General features: G+C 44.0%; 1 protein-coding gene across 1 annotated transcript in view; it reads left to right on the top strand.

Annotated features, from left to right (window-relative positions):
- Nucleotides 1-16828, top strand: part of LOC115480232 (fibrillin-2-like) — a 296051-nt gene that overhangs the window by 100766 nt on the left and 178457 nt on the right. Inside the window, exons 6-7 of the mRNA XM_030218752.1 lie at nucleotides 14197-14394; nucleotides 15929-16054. Coding sequence (XP_030074612.1) covers nucleotides 14197-14394; nucleotides 15929-16054 — 324 coding nt within the window. The remainder of the gene's footprint in view (nucleotides 1-14196; nucleotides 14395-15928; nucleotides 16055-16828) is intronic.

Here is a 16828-nt window from a genome sequence, read left to right as displayed (position 1 = left end):
GGAGCTATCTCCGTTGAAACATCAGTGCTGAGCAGTGGTGTAGCTATGTGGGGCCACGGGGGCCTGGGCCCCTTCAAATTTCTTCCAGGCCCCTGGTTTTGCTGGTGGGGGTCCCCAACCCCTGCCAGCTGAAGTCAAGCGCGGCGCTGCTGCGTTGCCTGCCCTGCTCTCTCTTCCTCTTCACGTCCTGCACACTCCTTTAAGTGAAACTGAGCATGGGGCCCCCCGCCAGCCAATGTACTTTGCTGCAGCAGTGGGTGGGGAGAGGCGAGGTGGTGGGAGGGGTGAGAAGGTGCGGGGGCGAGGTGGCGGAGGGGGTGGCGGCGGGGCAGCAGACTAGAATGTGCCCTCTCACTCCGAGCTCTGGCCCCCTCCCACTGCGAGGTCTTGCTACGCCCCTGCTGAGTTCTTACTGGGATACTGTCAACATTGACTGGGTGCCCCATGATGTGAGGAGTGAGTATTAGAATTCAAGAAAGTATAGGTCAGGCACAGAGGATGTCTAAGGGGCAGATGATCAAAAGCCCCGTGCTGTTCCAAACAGCGCTCTAAAAATAGTGCTGGAACAGCACGGGGCTTTACCGGACCAATGATCAGAGATAATGCATACAAATTTAAGCAGCGCAATTATCTCTGATCATGGGGTAGAAGTGTGGGTGAATTGTGCCGAGCATGCGCTCAGCACAATCCTCCCGCACTTGTTTGACAGGTCTGGACTGTCAAAATCCCAAACCTGTCAAACACAGTACATAAGTAATGCCACACTGGGACCACCAGGCCCTGACTACCCCTGCCCTGAGCAAGGCAAAACGGGGGCTGAAAGTCCGGCGGACCCACCGGATCTCCAGCCCTCCCTGAACCTGGTGGAGGTGGGATTGTCAGGAGGGACTGGAGGTCCGCTGGACCTCCAGTCCCCTGTCACTGGGGGGGGGGGGGGGGGGTTGCGTCGTTGGGGGGAATGGGGGTCTGCCAGCATGCAAATGCATGCTGGACAGGGCTCAGCATTCTTCCTCAATGATCTGCAAACCCTAATGCCAGCTCGGAGCTGGCGTAGGGTTTGCCTCGGCCAGTGGCCCAATATTTGGCGCGCGGTCGCTGATCATTGGGGATGAATGCGTTAAGCGCTGATTAGCATGCATTAGCATGCTACTTGTGCTAAGAGCCTTCGAGTGTGTTGTTTCACACGCTTGAGGGCTCTGATCATGGGGCAGCAGCAAACGCCGGTGGTAGTATGGCGTTAACAGCCTCTAGCGCCAGCGTTTGCTTTTGATCATGAGGGTATAAGGGAGAAGAAAGAACTGTAGAGCTTATTAGAAAGAAAACACACAGTCATGACCACACATGCATATTGTGGTTCCTAAGCTGTAACATTTAAGAGACCTCCTTGATTAATTAGGAAGTAAATTTTAGGTTTAATAGTTTTCATGCTAATGAAGCGTGAGACCCTTTGTAATGTGAGTCCCTAAGCTGCTGCTTGTCTGACTTATACGTAAATCCAAACCTGCGCACAGTCAGATAGTGGCTGATGAATCACAACTCTTGGGGTCTTTTCTGCACCTTTTCATGTGATGGGGTTTCATGTTTCAGAATCCCAGTGCTGGACTGGAATTTTGATATGGCCTTTAGCTGGAGCTGGTGACGCTGGGGTCGAACATTAACCGTCATTGTTCTTGGCCCCCCTGATGCACGTGTCTGGAATGAATGAAATGAGCCTCAGCAGAGCACTGGGCAGCTCAGGCTCCCATGTCGTGTTTGGCTTAAAGAGCTCTCTGGGGATTTGTTCCTTCTCATTCCCATCCATATGGAAGCAGTTAGCTAAGCTCTTGCAAATTAAAGCTTTGGAAAAAGAAAACAGTAGATGCATTGTGCAGGAAGAAGGCTGCTGCGTGGATAAATTTCCATTCAACGGGATGAAGGGGGGAGAGTTGTCACAAGATGTGAGAAGGAAGATCTTGCATCACAGAGCCCCATCTCTTGCCCCTCTGTCTGTTCCACCCCCATTTTCCTTAAAACACCAATAATGGAGCAGAGCAGGGTCTGTTACAGTGTTGGGAGGAGGATGTCCTTGCTTCCAGTGAGCTCCATTTTGCTCAGGACAGTTGAATCCAGTCCTGGTTTTATCCCACACCCTTATGAAATGTAATAGGGCAGGGATGGGCAACCATGGTCCTCCAGGGCTCCAACCCAGTTTGGGTTTTCAAGATTTCCACAGTGAATATGCATTAAATTTATTTGCCAACAATAGAAGCAGTATTCAAATCAAGCTCATGCATATTTATTGTGGAAATCTTGAAAACCTGATTGGATTGTGGCCTTCGAGGACTATGATTGCCCACCCCTGCAATACAGATATCAAAACTAACAGCTCCTGCAGGCAATGAGGTAAAACCAGTGCTGGATCAAACCTGTCCTGAACAAATGAAGCCAGCTGACAGCTCTACCCACATCTCTTTTTTAAAATTTTATTTTATATTTATTGCATTTTAAACATTTTTCCAAGCATTAAACTTGAGACAGAAAAGCACTTTCAGAAAAAAATTATACAAACAGGAAAAATAATTCACAAAGAAAAGAGTAGCGCTATATACAGGGTTAGGCAAAAAAAAAAAAACCTAGAATTTTTTGCCATTTTCTCTTCAACTGTTGTACGTCCTTATTTAGTCATCATACTAACATATTACTATTAAATACCATTTAATTATCTTAAGCTATGTTGATGTTACAGACATTTTAGCGTTACTACGTAGCGGTTTTGGCGCATTAAAAATATTCGAGCTAAAAAGCAGTAAAATAACATCGTTCAAATGATACGATTAACAACGAGTCAGAATTTCGCAGTCATTGTGAATGCTCAGTGTCTACCCCCAGCTTTAACACAGGCCTTCAGTCACTTTGAGAAGTTCTTAACAGCCTTGTCGATTGGTCCCTGTGGTAGGCTGTCCCAGATCGTCTGCGACACTTCTTTGTGTTCGCCGATTCATTTCAGATTTAGGTGGAGCTTGTGATAGGCCTTCAACATTGCTCCCCAGACAAAAAGTCTATATCACTGTGATATCATTAGCAGTAAGATGCTACCCTGTTTTTGTTTTTGTTTTTTCAAATAATGGTAGTTTTAAAGTAGAAACATTTTTGAATGCATAAAAATTGCTGGCTGGTCACACTAAAAAGTCTGCAACTTTACCGTGTTTAATGATAATTTAATTCCACTCTGCACATAAACGTAGATTCCTGTTTACTAAGGCGCATTAGCATTTTTAACATGCCCACAATTAGCGTGCACACTAACCATGTAAGCGCCTATAGGGATATTGTAGGTTTCTACACAGTTAACACGTGTTAAAAACGCTAATCCACCTATAACACAGCTTAGTAAACAGGGCTCGTAGATTGTACCAACAAATAAAGCTGTAAAATTTAACGCTCAATTTCAAATTCCAAGCAGTTGCTGAGAAAACAGCAAAAAAACCTCTAGTGGGTGCCTTTTTTTTTTTTTTGCCTTACCCTGTAGTCCACAAATGGGAAAGTGGTTAAGATCAGAAAAAAAACAAATTCCATGACTGTAAGGAAAAATATCAAAACTCAAAAGACTAGACTAAAGAGAGCCGTAAAATATTCCAAACATTCAGTCTTAGCTACACTCATTATCCCCACCGATTGATTTAAGCAGCTGTAATCTCTTAGCATCTATGAAAATTTTCAATTGCTCAGAGTCAAAAAATACACATTTAAAAGAATATATTACACAGCATTTACAAGGAAACCATAACAAGAATTTGCCCCCAAGGGCCAACACCTGTTACCTCAGAACTAGAAATGTTTTCCTGCACTCCTGTGTAGCTGTTGTTAAATCAGGATATGTTCACATTTTTTGTCCCAAAAAGAGCTGTTGCCTGTGGCAAAAAAAAAAAAAAGGTTTCATAACATGATCATGGTCCTGTGGAAACACAAAATTAAATAGCAGAGTAACACGAGTTGCCACTTCAGATTCAAATTTTTCTAGAAAATTAGTTTTATCTAACCTGTCCTGTAATACTTTTTCCAAATTCAAACCTTGGGCAGCTCCTTAATCTTGCTGCCCTGGAGACTTAGGGGCCTTTTTACTAAGCCGATTAAGTGTCTATGCACACCCAACGTGCACCAAAATGGAGTTACTGCCCAGCTAGCTACCTTGTGGCCCTTGCGGTAATTTCATTTTTGGCTTGCGTCCGCTACGTGCACCCAAAAGCTTTTTTTATTTTCTGGTGCACATCAACTACGCATTCCAAGTGGCATTTGGCACGCGTAGGTCATTACTGCCCGGTTACCGCATGAGACTTTACTGCTAGGTCAATGGCTGGCGGTAAGGTCTCAGACCCAAAATGGACGCACGGCAATTTTCATTTTGCCACACGTCCATTTTCAGCAAATATTTAAAGAGGCATTTTTTGCAGGTGCGCTGAAAAATGATTCTGCGCGTGCCTAAAACACGCGATTACACTACTGTAGGCCATTTTTCAGCGCACCTTAGTAAAAGGACCCCCTAAGACTTTAAGGAAATATAATATGCTTTAGAGATCGGGGAAATAATCTCCTTAGGTATCAGTAGCAGTTCCTGCAAATATTTCTTAAATAAAAGAGTTGAAGAATAAACTGGATGCTTAGGAAAATTAAGAAAGTGCAAATTCAGGTATCTCAAAAAGTTTTACAAGTTTACAGTACATCTATTTGTAATTATTTTATCATTCACTAGGACATATTGCACTTTTTGTAACTCTGATGTCTCTGCCCCATTTCGTCTGCATATTCTTAACCATACCATCCGTATAAGGTTTTCATCACCTTCATCAAAGAAGCAATTGCAGCATGCACAGTGGTCAAAGTGTCCCATACTGAATCAGGGGAGATATTTGCAGGTCTTACCAAAGGTGCAAGAGTGTTTAAAGACTCCAGATTCATCTCAATCTTCAGGTCCTGAGGCAAGGGAAAATCCCCTCCATTGGGTCCAGAGTTAGGCAAATTAGCTGCAAAATTCACCAACCACTAAATTAGGGTCCTGTTACCTGATTGTGGTGAACCAGGTGTTCCTGCTAACAGAGCTGTCCTCTCCAGGAGCCATGCCTACTTGTAATGGGTTTCGCTGCAGCTCACCTTCGGTGGCAAACACCAATGCAGGTGGAAGAGTTGCTTGATGCTGGGCTCAATATGACATTAGCATCTCCCACGACCACAGCTTCAGTCAGCCCTGCGGGAAGGTTCAGCACAGTCAAATGGTCGAATGCTTTGCAAATTGAAACTTGTCGGTAAGGGCTGGCAATGTGAGACTTCTCCATATTTCTTCAGGGAAGCACAGAGCGAAGCACTCTCATGGCTCACTTCAGAGAAGACTATTTTCCAATGCATGCAGTCTAGTGTATTTGTGCTCGAGTGTTTAATGGTTTTACACTCTCCATTGCCTATTTAACCTGAACCATATTGACCTCTGAAGAAGGCTTTGTGCTGAAACACGGTCCATGTAGGGTCTTTTGGGTCAGTTTTATTTGGTGAATAAACTCTTTGGACGCTCTTACTCTTTGGTTGCCCTGGTCATTTGGAATTTTCTTCACCTCCACCTCTGCTGTTTTGTGCTCACTTCAGGCAGCCATCTTGGCCAGTCCTCCAGCAGCTCTGCCCACATCTCCTATAGTGCACTGAGGACTTCATAAGACAGACCATTAGATCTTTTTGGTCTCCCTGACTGAGATGATAACTAGAGTCAAAGAGACTTGTAGCACCAGTATAAAGCACTATGTGATTTCACATCCTGCTCTGTTCACACTTATAATGTCCTTTTGAGTTTGCATTTAAGACTAGATTTGGTTTCAGAATGTCACTGAAATGCACATAATCCTAAACTAGCTACTCCCAGTGTAACTAATCCAGGAGTAAAGTTATATCCCTGGTGGCATTAGATACATTAGGGTTAATGTGGAATTCATTCTTCAGTCTCCAGACTCCTCCTAAACTGCTGTGAATCTGGAGTGATTACACCCTTTGCTGCTGCATCAGAGGCATAATTGAAACCAGCAGGAGCTACAAGTCCATGCATAAAAATGACCTTGATACTCAGCATTGGACAGCATCTGAGGAGAGAACAGGGGTGCTCCAAGACCTGAGTTTTACAGAGAATAAGGTTTAATGAAATGGGTAGCTTTTTCCACTTCTGAGTATGTCTGGGATTACACAACTTGCACCCACTGGGTAGCACACCAACCTGACAGATTCTGCCATCAGCAGACTTTTTACCTTTGAAGGGTTCTATCTTATTTAGTACATATAGTACATAAGTACGTAAGTAATGCCATACTGGGAAAAGACCAAAGGTCCATCAAGCCCAGCATCCTGTCCCTGACAGCGGCCAATCCAGGTCAAGGGCACCTGGCAAGCTACCCAAACGTACAAACATTTTATACATGTTATTCCCGAAATTGTGGATTTTTCCCAAGTCCAATTAGTAGCGGTCTATGGACTTGTCCTTTAGGAAACCGTCCAACCCCTTTTTAAACTCTGCCAAGCCAACCGCCTTCACTACGTTCTCTGGCAATGAATTCCAGAGTTTAATTATGCGTTGGGTGAAGAAAACTTTTCTCCTATTTGTTTTAAATTTACTACACTGTAGTTTCATGCATGCCCCATAGTCCTAGTATTTTTGGAAAGTGTGAACAGATGCTTCACATCCACCTGTTCCACTCCACTCATTATTTTATACTAGTAAAAAAGGCTCGTTTCTGGAACGAATGAAACGGGCGCTAGCAAGGTTTTCCTGGGAGTGTGTATGTTTGAGAGAGAGAGCAAGAGTGAATGTGCGGGTGTGTGACAGAGTGAGACTGTCTGTGTGACAGTGTGTGTGTGAGAATGAGAGTTTGTGACAGGGCCCCCTCCCCTGTTCCTAATGGCCCTCATCCCGTTCCCTCCCCTCCTTTTCCTCCTCCTTCCCACAGTTTGGGTTCCTTAAGGCTTTCAAAAGTCTATGTACCCCCCCGTGGCCCTAATGCCCAGTATCTGGATACCCCACCGCTTTCCTGCTCACCCCTCCCCCAAGATGTAATACTTTCACGTCCTTCATTTTTTAAAAAAAGTGTCCTATCTACCCTGTGTACAAATGCCCGGCATTCAGATTGTGTTCCTCTCGTAAATTTTCCATTTCTTTAATTCATTCAGAACTTGCCCCCCCCCCCCCCCCCCCCCCCCGAACACTTTTGGTTCCTTCAGTCTTTTAAAACTGTCCTATGTACCCTGTGTGCTAATGGCCAGCATTCAGATTGTTTTCCTGTCCCAAATTTGCATGTCTTTCAGTCATTCACAACTCCCCCCCCCCCCCTTCTCCAGTTTAACACTTTGGTTTCCTTCAGTCTTTTAAAACTCTCCTATCTACCTTGTGTCCTAATGGCCAGCATTCAGATTGTTTTCCTTTCCCAAATGTTCATGTCTTTCAGTAGTTCAGAACTCCCCCCTCCCCCCCATTTAACACTTTACGTTCCTTCAGTCTTTTAAAACTCTCCTATCAACCCTGTGTCCTAATGGCCAGCACTCAGATTGTTTTGCTTTGCCAAATTGTCTGTCACTGATGTCACTGAGGTCAGTGCGTGCCTGCCTAGCAGAGCCTGCCTAGCAGACCACTTCCGGCAGGCATGGTCCCAAGCACATCCTGTTGGAGGTGAGAATTATTATATAGGATACCTCTATCATGTCTCCCCTCAGCCGTCTCTTCTCCAAGCTGATTTGATTTCTCCAAATTGTTATTTTGAGAGGCTTGCAATGTTACTCCAGTTTTCATGGCTACAAGTTCAGTTTGACATCACAAGGCATCAGTATTGGCCAATCATACTGCAGTGCTCTTAGCACAGTTGTTTTGTAATGTCACAAGGTAACTTCTTTGGCCAAATTGCATTGCAGCACTCAAGGAGCAGTTGAATTCTGATGTCACGAGGCACCTGATATGTTACTGCAATCTTTGGCAGCTACTCTTTCAGTTCTTCATCCATAAGCTGGCATTTGCATAAGCTGGGTCCTTCACTGGAGGGATTGGACCCCTGGTGAACGAGGACATATGGGTCAAGCATAAGCATGGCACTGTTTCTTGATTACAGACCCGAATGCTCTGAAGCTAGTAGTTAATGAATAGATGATCTGTGTTTCATTTATTTTATTTATTTATGCATTCTTGTATCTCACTGTTATCTAAGAACAAGTTTTGTTTCAAAGTGGTTTACAAATTACATTCTGGTTAACAGTTACAGTATCGGTTTGCGTTTTACAGTTGAGTCTTTGTGCTGGTTTACAAATTACGGTTTACATTTTGATTAGGGACTTATAATGAAGGTATAGTTATATTATTTACTGTAGAATTTTTTAAAGAGCTGTGTTTTCAGTTCTTTTCTGAAATGAAGATAGTTCATGATGCTTCTTGTGATCTTTGGTATTGTGTTCCACCATTTGGAACCCAGGTAGTTGAATCTGGCCATGTAGATAGATTTGTAAGTTATATTTCTGCAATTGAGTAGCTTCTGGTTTCCGGACTTGCATTTCTTGGGGATACATAACATAGTAACATAGTAGATGACGGCAGAAAAAGACCTGCACGGTCCATCCAGTCTGCCCAACAAGATAAACTCATATGTGCTACTTTTTGTGTATACCTTACCTTGATTTGTACCTGTCCTTTTCAGGGCACAGACCGTATAAGTCTGCCCAGCACCATCCCCACCTCCCAACCACCAGTCCCGCCTCCCACCACCGGCTCTGGCACAGACCATATAAGTCTGCCCAGCACCATCCCCACCTCCCGCCACTGACTCTGCCACCCAATCTTGGCTAAGCTCCTTAGGATCCATTCCTTCTGAACAGGATTCCTTTATGTTTAACCCACGCATGTTTGAATTCCGTTACCGTTTTCATTTCCACCACCTCCCGTGGGAGGGCATTCCAAGCATCCACTACTCTCTCTGTGAAAAAATACTTCCTGACATTTTTCTTGAGTCTATCAGGTTAGCATGTATTCTGGAGCCAAACCGATCTTTTTGATATATGGTGCTTTCACCATACCATGGAAAAGGATTATACTTATCACTCTAGTATATATGATACATGTTTGCGTATAGATATGTGGCTGGTGGGGAAAGAATAAGCACAATTTGTGTCCACTTCTGGGACTGAGACAATGGTTTGGGCTGATCATGCTCCAGTTTATTTGACCTTGCCCTTGACAGAGCAGAGCAAGGGCAAACATTTTTGGAGGCTGGATGAAAGTATTTTTCTTATATCCCCCAAACACCTTGCAAATTGAAAAGGATCTTACGGAATACTTTGACTTTAAAGATTCCTCTGAGGTCTTCCCAGTTGTTTTCTGGGAGGCTCTGAAAGCAGTGCTTAGGGGTAAGCTGATAGCATTGGGGGCATATCAGATGAAGCAAAAGGCACACAAGAAGGCAGATATGTGCTACCAACTCTATCAGCTAGAACATTCGCATAAATCTGGGTAGGTGACAGCCACCCAAAAGATAGAAATTAGCAAACTGTGCACAAGCATTAGATATGGAGGAGATTAGTGCTAAATTGCAAATTTTACATCAGGTATATTTTAAGACAGCTGGTAGGGCAAGGAGGTTGCTTGCATATAAATTTAAAAAACAGCAATTGCGCATGTCAGTGCTGCAAGTGACAGACCATCAGGGACGGGCTTGTACATCATTGCTGGACGTACAGCACACTTTTACCCATTTTTATCACACTCTGTGTACTACTAGTACTTATCATTTCTATAGTGCTACTAGACGTACGCAGTGCTGTACACTGAACATGTAAGAGACAGTCCTTGCTCAACAGAGCTTACAATCTAATCAAAACAGACAAACAGGACAAATAAGGGATAAAGACAAAGAGTAGCAAGGTTCTGGAATCCCAAAGAGGAGCAAGATTCCATGCAGAATCCCAAAGAGTAGCAAGATCTAGGGATCTAGGTGTCATCGTTGATGATACGTTGAAACTCTCTACTCAGTGTGTGACAGCAGCGGCTACGAAAGCAAATAGAATGTTAGGTATTATTAGAAAAGGAATGGAAAAAAAATGAGAACATTATAATGCCTTTGTATCGCCCCATTGTGCGACTGCACCTCAAATACTGTGTGCAATTCTGGTCACCACATCTCAAAAAACATATAGTGGAATTAGAAAAGGTACAGAGAAGGGTGATGAAAATGATAAAGTGGATGGGATAACTTTCCTATGAGGAAAGGCTGAAGTGGCTAGAGCTCTTCAGCTTGGAGAAAAGATGGCTGAGGTCAGATATGATATGGGTTTATAAAATAATGAATAGAGTGGAACGGGTAGAAGTGAATCGCTTGTTTACTCTTTCAAAAAATACTAGGACTGGGGGGCACCTAATGAAGCTACAAAGCAGTAAATTTAAAATGAATTGAATAAAATATTTCTTCATTCAATATGTAATTAAACTCTGGAATTCGTTGCCAGAGAAGGTGGTAAAAGCAGTTAGCTTAGTGGGGTTTAAAAAAAGGTTGGATAGCTTCCTAAAAGAAAATTCCATAAGACATTATTAAGATGGACTGGGGGAAAATCCACTGCTTATTTCTAGGATGAGCAGCATAAAATGTATTGTACTGTTTTGGGATCTTGCCAGGTACTTGTAACCTAGATTGGCCACTGTTGGAAACAGGATACTGGACTTGATGGACCTTCGGTCTGTCTCAGTGTGGCAACACTTATGTACTTATGTAAGCTTCAGAAATCCCAAAGAGTAGCAAGATTCTGGCAGAATCCCAAAGACTACTACTACTAATTATCATTTCGATAGCACTACTAGCCATACACAGCACTGTACACTGAACATGTATGAGACAGTTCCTGCTTAACAGAGCTCACCTTACAGTCTAATCAAGACAGATAAACAGGACAAAGAAGAGATAAGGAACTTACTTAAGGTGGGAATGATAAAACAAACATGGGTGCGGGGAGTTAGGAGTTAAAAGCAACCTCAAAAAGGTGGTCTTTTAGCCTAGATTTGAATACAGCCAGAGCTGGAGCTTGACTTCCTGATTCAGGAAGTCTATTCCAGGCGTATGGTGCAGCAAGATAAAAGGAACAGAGTCTGGAGTTTGCAGTGGAAGAGAAGGGTACAGATAAGAGAGATTTACCAGATGAACGGAGTTCCCAGGAAGGAGTGTAGGGAGAGATAAGAATGAAAAGGTACTGAGGAGCTGCAGAGCGAATGCACTTATCATTCAATAAGAGAAGTTTGAATTGTATGCGGAAATGGATAGAGAGTCAATAAAGTGACTTTAGGAGAGGGCTAATAAGAGCATAGCAATACTGGTGGAATATAAGCCTTGCAGCAGAGTTTTGCACAGATTGAAGGGGAGAAAGATGGCTTAATGGGAGACCTGTGAGATGCAAGTTGCAGTAGTCTAGGCGAGAGGTGATAAGAGTGTGGATAAGAGTTTTGGTAGTGTGCTCAGAAAGGAAGGGGCGAACTTTGGTGGTTTTATACAGAAAGAAATGACAAGTTCTATATACACTGGAAAAGCAGGTGCCTTAGTTGGATATTGGGTGCTTTCTGGAGGCTATACCATTGCCTCATCTCTCTCCAGCTGTGGCAACTCTGACCCAGCTGTTGCTTCTGATAACAGAAGAACAGACCAACCGGGCTGTTCAAGATTTGCCTCTAGGAAGGCCTCGAGATCGGATGGGTTTTACCACAAAATTTAAAGCCAGGGAAAGATCCGGACAGCTGAGGTTCATATTGACCCATATCCATATCGCTTCTGGATATGGACTAAGATCTTGGCTAAGTGGTTGCAGATTTACCTGCTACAACTAGTTCATGATGACCAGGCCAGCTTTATCAGGGGTCACAAAACATTTGATAATATTAGAAATGTTTATCATCTGTTATGGCGTGCAGGATGGGGGAGGGAGTCGGCGTTGGTTCTAGGAATTGACACAGAAAAAGCTTTTGATAGAGTGTATTGGCCCTATCTATTTCAGACCTTTGATAAAGTGGGAATCTCCGGGAGATTTTTGAATTGAATTTGGACTATTTATACTGCACGGTGGCTAGCATCCGCATTAACAGCACTTATACAGATAATTTTGGACTAGCTAGAGGGATGCGCCAGGGTTGTATGTTATTCCCTCTCTTTTTCGTTCTGGAACCTCTGGTGTAAATGGTTCGCCAGAGTGAAGGGGTGGTGGGCATTTCATGTGGGGGTCTCCAATAAAAAATACTGCTCTTTGCAAATGATGTGCTTTTTACTCTCTCAGATCCCCTATTCTCTCTGCCAGAGGTGATGAGTATTTTAAATGTGTTTGGGGCGGTATTGGGTTTCTCCATTAATAAGACCAAATCTGAGATTCTCAAGCTTTCGCTCACTGGGCCTGAACAACTAGCTATCAAGTGAGCCTTTCCCTTTTGCTGGGCTTCCTCTTACCTCCGATATTTGGGAGTTAACATCTAGCTTAGAGTGACTGCACCAGGCTAATTATCCTTCTTTATTGATAAGCTTATAGGAGGACCTGGATAGATGACATAACATGAATATCACCTGGGTGGTACTGAAGGGCAGGCAGTATTTTGCAGTGATTTCCCTTCTCCATGCGGAAGGTTTCCCTCCAGAACAGCAGAATTTGATTTACAAAGTGTGGGTAGGGAAGGGGTTTATCACCCTGAGTCTGTTCATGGATGATGGGGTCATAGTAGAATATTATGATCTGCAGGAAGAGTTTGGTCTTGGACAGAGGGACATAGTCCCCTACTGACAAGTCTTTTTTGTTAGACATCGGGCTTGGGAGGAATTGCTTCTGGAGCCTACATTATTAGAACGGGTGGTCCAAGGGGGTAGCGGTAGAGGGAGTATTACAAGGGTTTATTTGGGCCCTGCTGCGTCAGATACCCCTGCCAGTTAAATATCAAGAAGCATGGGAGGGCATCCTGAAAATCCGACTGACTAGGTGTGCTCCAGGAGAGGGGTGAGAAGCACTGCCCCAATGTAAGCATAATTGTATGCAGCTGTGGGTTATACCAGTGGTTCCCAAACCAGTCCTGGGAGCTTCCCAGCTGATCAGGCTTTCAGGATATCCACAATGAATATTCATGAGAGAATGTATGCCTCTAGACCAGCTTATGGGCCCTTTTTACCAAGCTGCAGCAAAAGGGGGCCGGCGCTGGCATCAGGGCGTGCTTTACATGCATACCGAGGTCCTCTTTTACCACAGCTGGTAAAAGGGAAGGTCTCGCTTTCATTCAGGAAATGGCCAGGCGGCAAGTAAAGCACTTGCTGCGCGGCCATTTCGGGGGGGGGGGGGGGGGGGAGCCCTTGCCGCCACCCATTACCTGCCTGATTACCACTGGGTACAGTCTGACGCTACAAAAATAAATACATTTTTGTAGCGCCGTAAATGATGGCGCGCTAGGAGTGGGAAGTACCATCAGGCTGCTGCCAGTACTTTCGGTATAGCGAGCGGTAAGCTTGCATTGGGCTTACCGCCACTTAGTAAAAGGAGCCCTAACTTACTCATAGAATGCTGCTTAAATATATAGTCGGTAGTGCCACTTAAACAGCTGGCACTGCTGCATATACAAATATGGTAAGACACTGGCACCGGCTGATCAATATCAGACCCATAGAAACAAGACATGCTGCCAGCTCTGAATATATTTCATATCTAAATTTCTATGAAGCTGAACAGAGTTACTGTCAGTTTTGGCCAATCCTGGTTTTGAACTTACACCCCAAAGCAGTGTGGGATTTGTAGTGCTCATTGAAAACAGTGCTGCAAGTCCCATAATGCACCAGGATGGGGCAGTCAGAAATCTAGGACTGCCCAAAATCTCCAGCCCAGGGCAAAGCTTCCTGCACTGGCCACCATAAAAACTCACCGCCCCTGCTGAGCTCCTATCTCACTGTCCCTGCCTCTGCTTTTAGCTTCCTATCTCATGACTCTTAAGTTCTCTGGGGCAGAAAATTCACCCTCAGTTTTATTATCCACTTATTCTATCCCTGCTATGACTTCTCTATGTCTTTCTCGTATCTCTTGAACACCCTTGAAACTAGCAAGAGGGTTCTGCTATCTGTTTAGTAATGGGGACAATGCCAGGATGTGACACAGAATTATAGCCCCCTTTCGCCCACATGTTTTGTTACATCTTATTTCTGTTTCCTCCCATAGATTATCGCACTGGCCCCTGCTTCACTCAGGTGAGCAACCAGATGTGCCAGGGCCAGCTGAGTGGCATTGTCTGCACCAAAACTCTGTGCTGTGCTACCATTGGCCGTGCCTGGGGGCACCCCTGTGAAATGTGTCCTGCCCAGCCTCACCCCTGCCGTCGTGGATTTATTCCTAACATACGCACAGGAGCCTGCCAAGGTAAGGAGTGGGTATGGGTATCCCTAGGGAAGGCTCCTACATGCATAGCCTGAAGACTCCCAAGGAGCAAATACCACTTCAGCTCTGTTTACAGATAAAATACGTCCTCACCTCCAGAGTCTAATACAGTTTCTTGACTTTTGTTCTCTTGTTCTATAAGCACAGTTCCCCTGACATTCAAGACCATTTAACCGCCCAGGAACAGCACCTGGCACTTAACCGGCTATCCAACAATATTCAGCGTGGGATAGCTGGCTTTCTCCTGCTGAATATTCCTGGTTAGCAGCTAGGAGATAATCGGTTATATCGCGCAATATAGCCGGCTATCCCTCAATATTCACCACATAGCTGGCTTTTGTAAGCTGACACATTGGGCCGCTTAAATAGCTGGAATATCTTCGGCCTCTTTAAACTTCACCGGCAATCTCCGAATACCAATTTAGCTGGTTAAGTTTAAACTGACCAAAAATAAACCGAATATTGAATGCCAGTCACCGGAAACAACCTGGCATTCAATATCTGGGCTAACTGTCGACCATGGGAATTAGCCGGGCTTCCTCCTGCGGTCTGAATATTGGCCACAATGGGCTTAGCAGGTCTGCTTTCTATGCTGAGGAGAGCAGAATAATCCCAGAAAGTTTAGCTGAGAGTTACAGTGGATTAAAGCAGTGATTCCAATCCTGGAGGCACCCCAGCCAGTCAGGTTTTCAGGCTATCCAAAATGAATATCCATGAGAAACATTTTCATGCACTGCCTCCACTACTTGCAAATTTCTCTCATGAATATTTATTGTGGATATTCTGAAAACCTGACTGTCTGGGGCGCCTCCAGGACCAGTTTTAGAAATCCCTGATTTAAAGTGTTTGTTGCCATGTTGACACCAGACGAAAGAGTTACACAGGAGGTTGCAAATCTTTTACTGGGCTGACTGAAAGAAGTTACGTGTTTGTAACCTCCTCTGCTTTATAAATCAGCTCATCCTCATCTACCCCCTGGACTGAAGATGGCACTACCTTTTAAAGGGTTGGACCCTGGCACTTGGCTCTTTTTAGCTAGCTGAGACAGGAGGCTAGGACAGGGGTGGCGAACCATAATCCTTGAGGGCTACAGTTCAGTGAAGTTTTCAAGATTTCCACAATGAATACACATGAAATTGATTTGCATGTACTACTTCCATTGTGGAAATAGTCAGGTTTGCAAGATTTCCACAATGGAAGTAGTACATGCAAATCAATTTCATGTGTAGATGGGTTGTGGCCCTCAAGAACCGTGGTTGCCCACCCCTGGGCTATAAGACTACTTCTGATGGCTTTAGCTCCTGATCAGTGGAAAATCAGCGTCTTGTTATGCCTCCATATATAATCCTGTATTGTATTTTTCTTATTTATTTTCAATTATTAGTATTAGGAAAGGGAATTTTTCCTGAAATAGAGAAATGTATCAACTGCTCTGCTGCCTTCAACTCTGAAATAGTTTGGTTCAGGTCTCTAATTATACTTACCATCATCCAAGTCCTTTTCTGTCTCAATCTAGATGTGGATGAATGCCAAGCCATACCCGGCCTGTGTCAGGGGGGTAACTGCATCAACACCGTGGGATCCTATGAATGCAGATGTCCTGCTGGTCACAAGCAGAGTGAGACCACCCAGAAATGTGAAGGTAAAACCCCAGACTCCTCTGATGTCCTTTCCCTGTGTCTATCTTTGTAGCTTTCTACTTGGTCCAGATGAAGCACTGAGATAGAAAATGAAGAATGGTTTGGGGAAATGAGGCTGTGGAGGGCAGAGGCCTCAGTCTGAGATAACCAGCACATCCAGTGTTGGTCTGATCCTGCCTACTTGGCCCTTCTTTGATTTATTTGGATTTAGCTCACACCTTTTTCAGTAGTAGCTCAAGGTGAGGTACATTCAGGCACTCTAGGTATTTAACCTTTCTTGTCATATGTCAGGTTTCTGGTGTCTCCACAAGATGAGTCTGTGTATTTATCTCTGTCTAGTTCTTGCTTCCTGGCCTCACCTAACAATCTTTTGGATGGTGATCCACAGTTTCCCAGCATTCTCCAGACTGAGGCTAGCTATATAGTTTCAGCACACCACACACACAAACTCCCACCCTTTCCCCATTAACCATATCTCCATCGAGCAACTGTCCATATTAACTGTATCCTCATAAATTCCTGTTCCTGTTTACCACATCTCCTCTTCGTGTGTGTCCCAACTGTATTTATGATTATGTTGACTGAATGCCTGCTATACTGCCTTTAGATGAATACCTTCAAGGAACAAAAATAAAAGAAGTGGGAATAAAATCCAGGCTTATCCAAAGAACTGGAACCAAACCAAATATTAAAAATCAAACAAACAATATTTATTGATTTTCTTTAAAACAGAACTCATTAATATATTCTTTAAGAAATGACTCGACTTGACACAA

Source organism: Microcaecilia unicolor, chromosome 11, assembly GCF_901765095.1.
Source record: "Microcaecilia unicolor chromosome 11, aMicUni1.1, whole genome shotgun sequence".
NCBI classification, from domain to species: Eukaryota; Metazoa; Chordata; class Amphibia; order Gymnophiona; family Siphonopidae; genus Microcaecilia; species Microcaecilia unicolor.
Note: the sequence above shows the minus strand (reverse complement) of the source record. Positions and strands in the feature narration are given on the sequence as shown.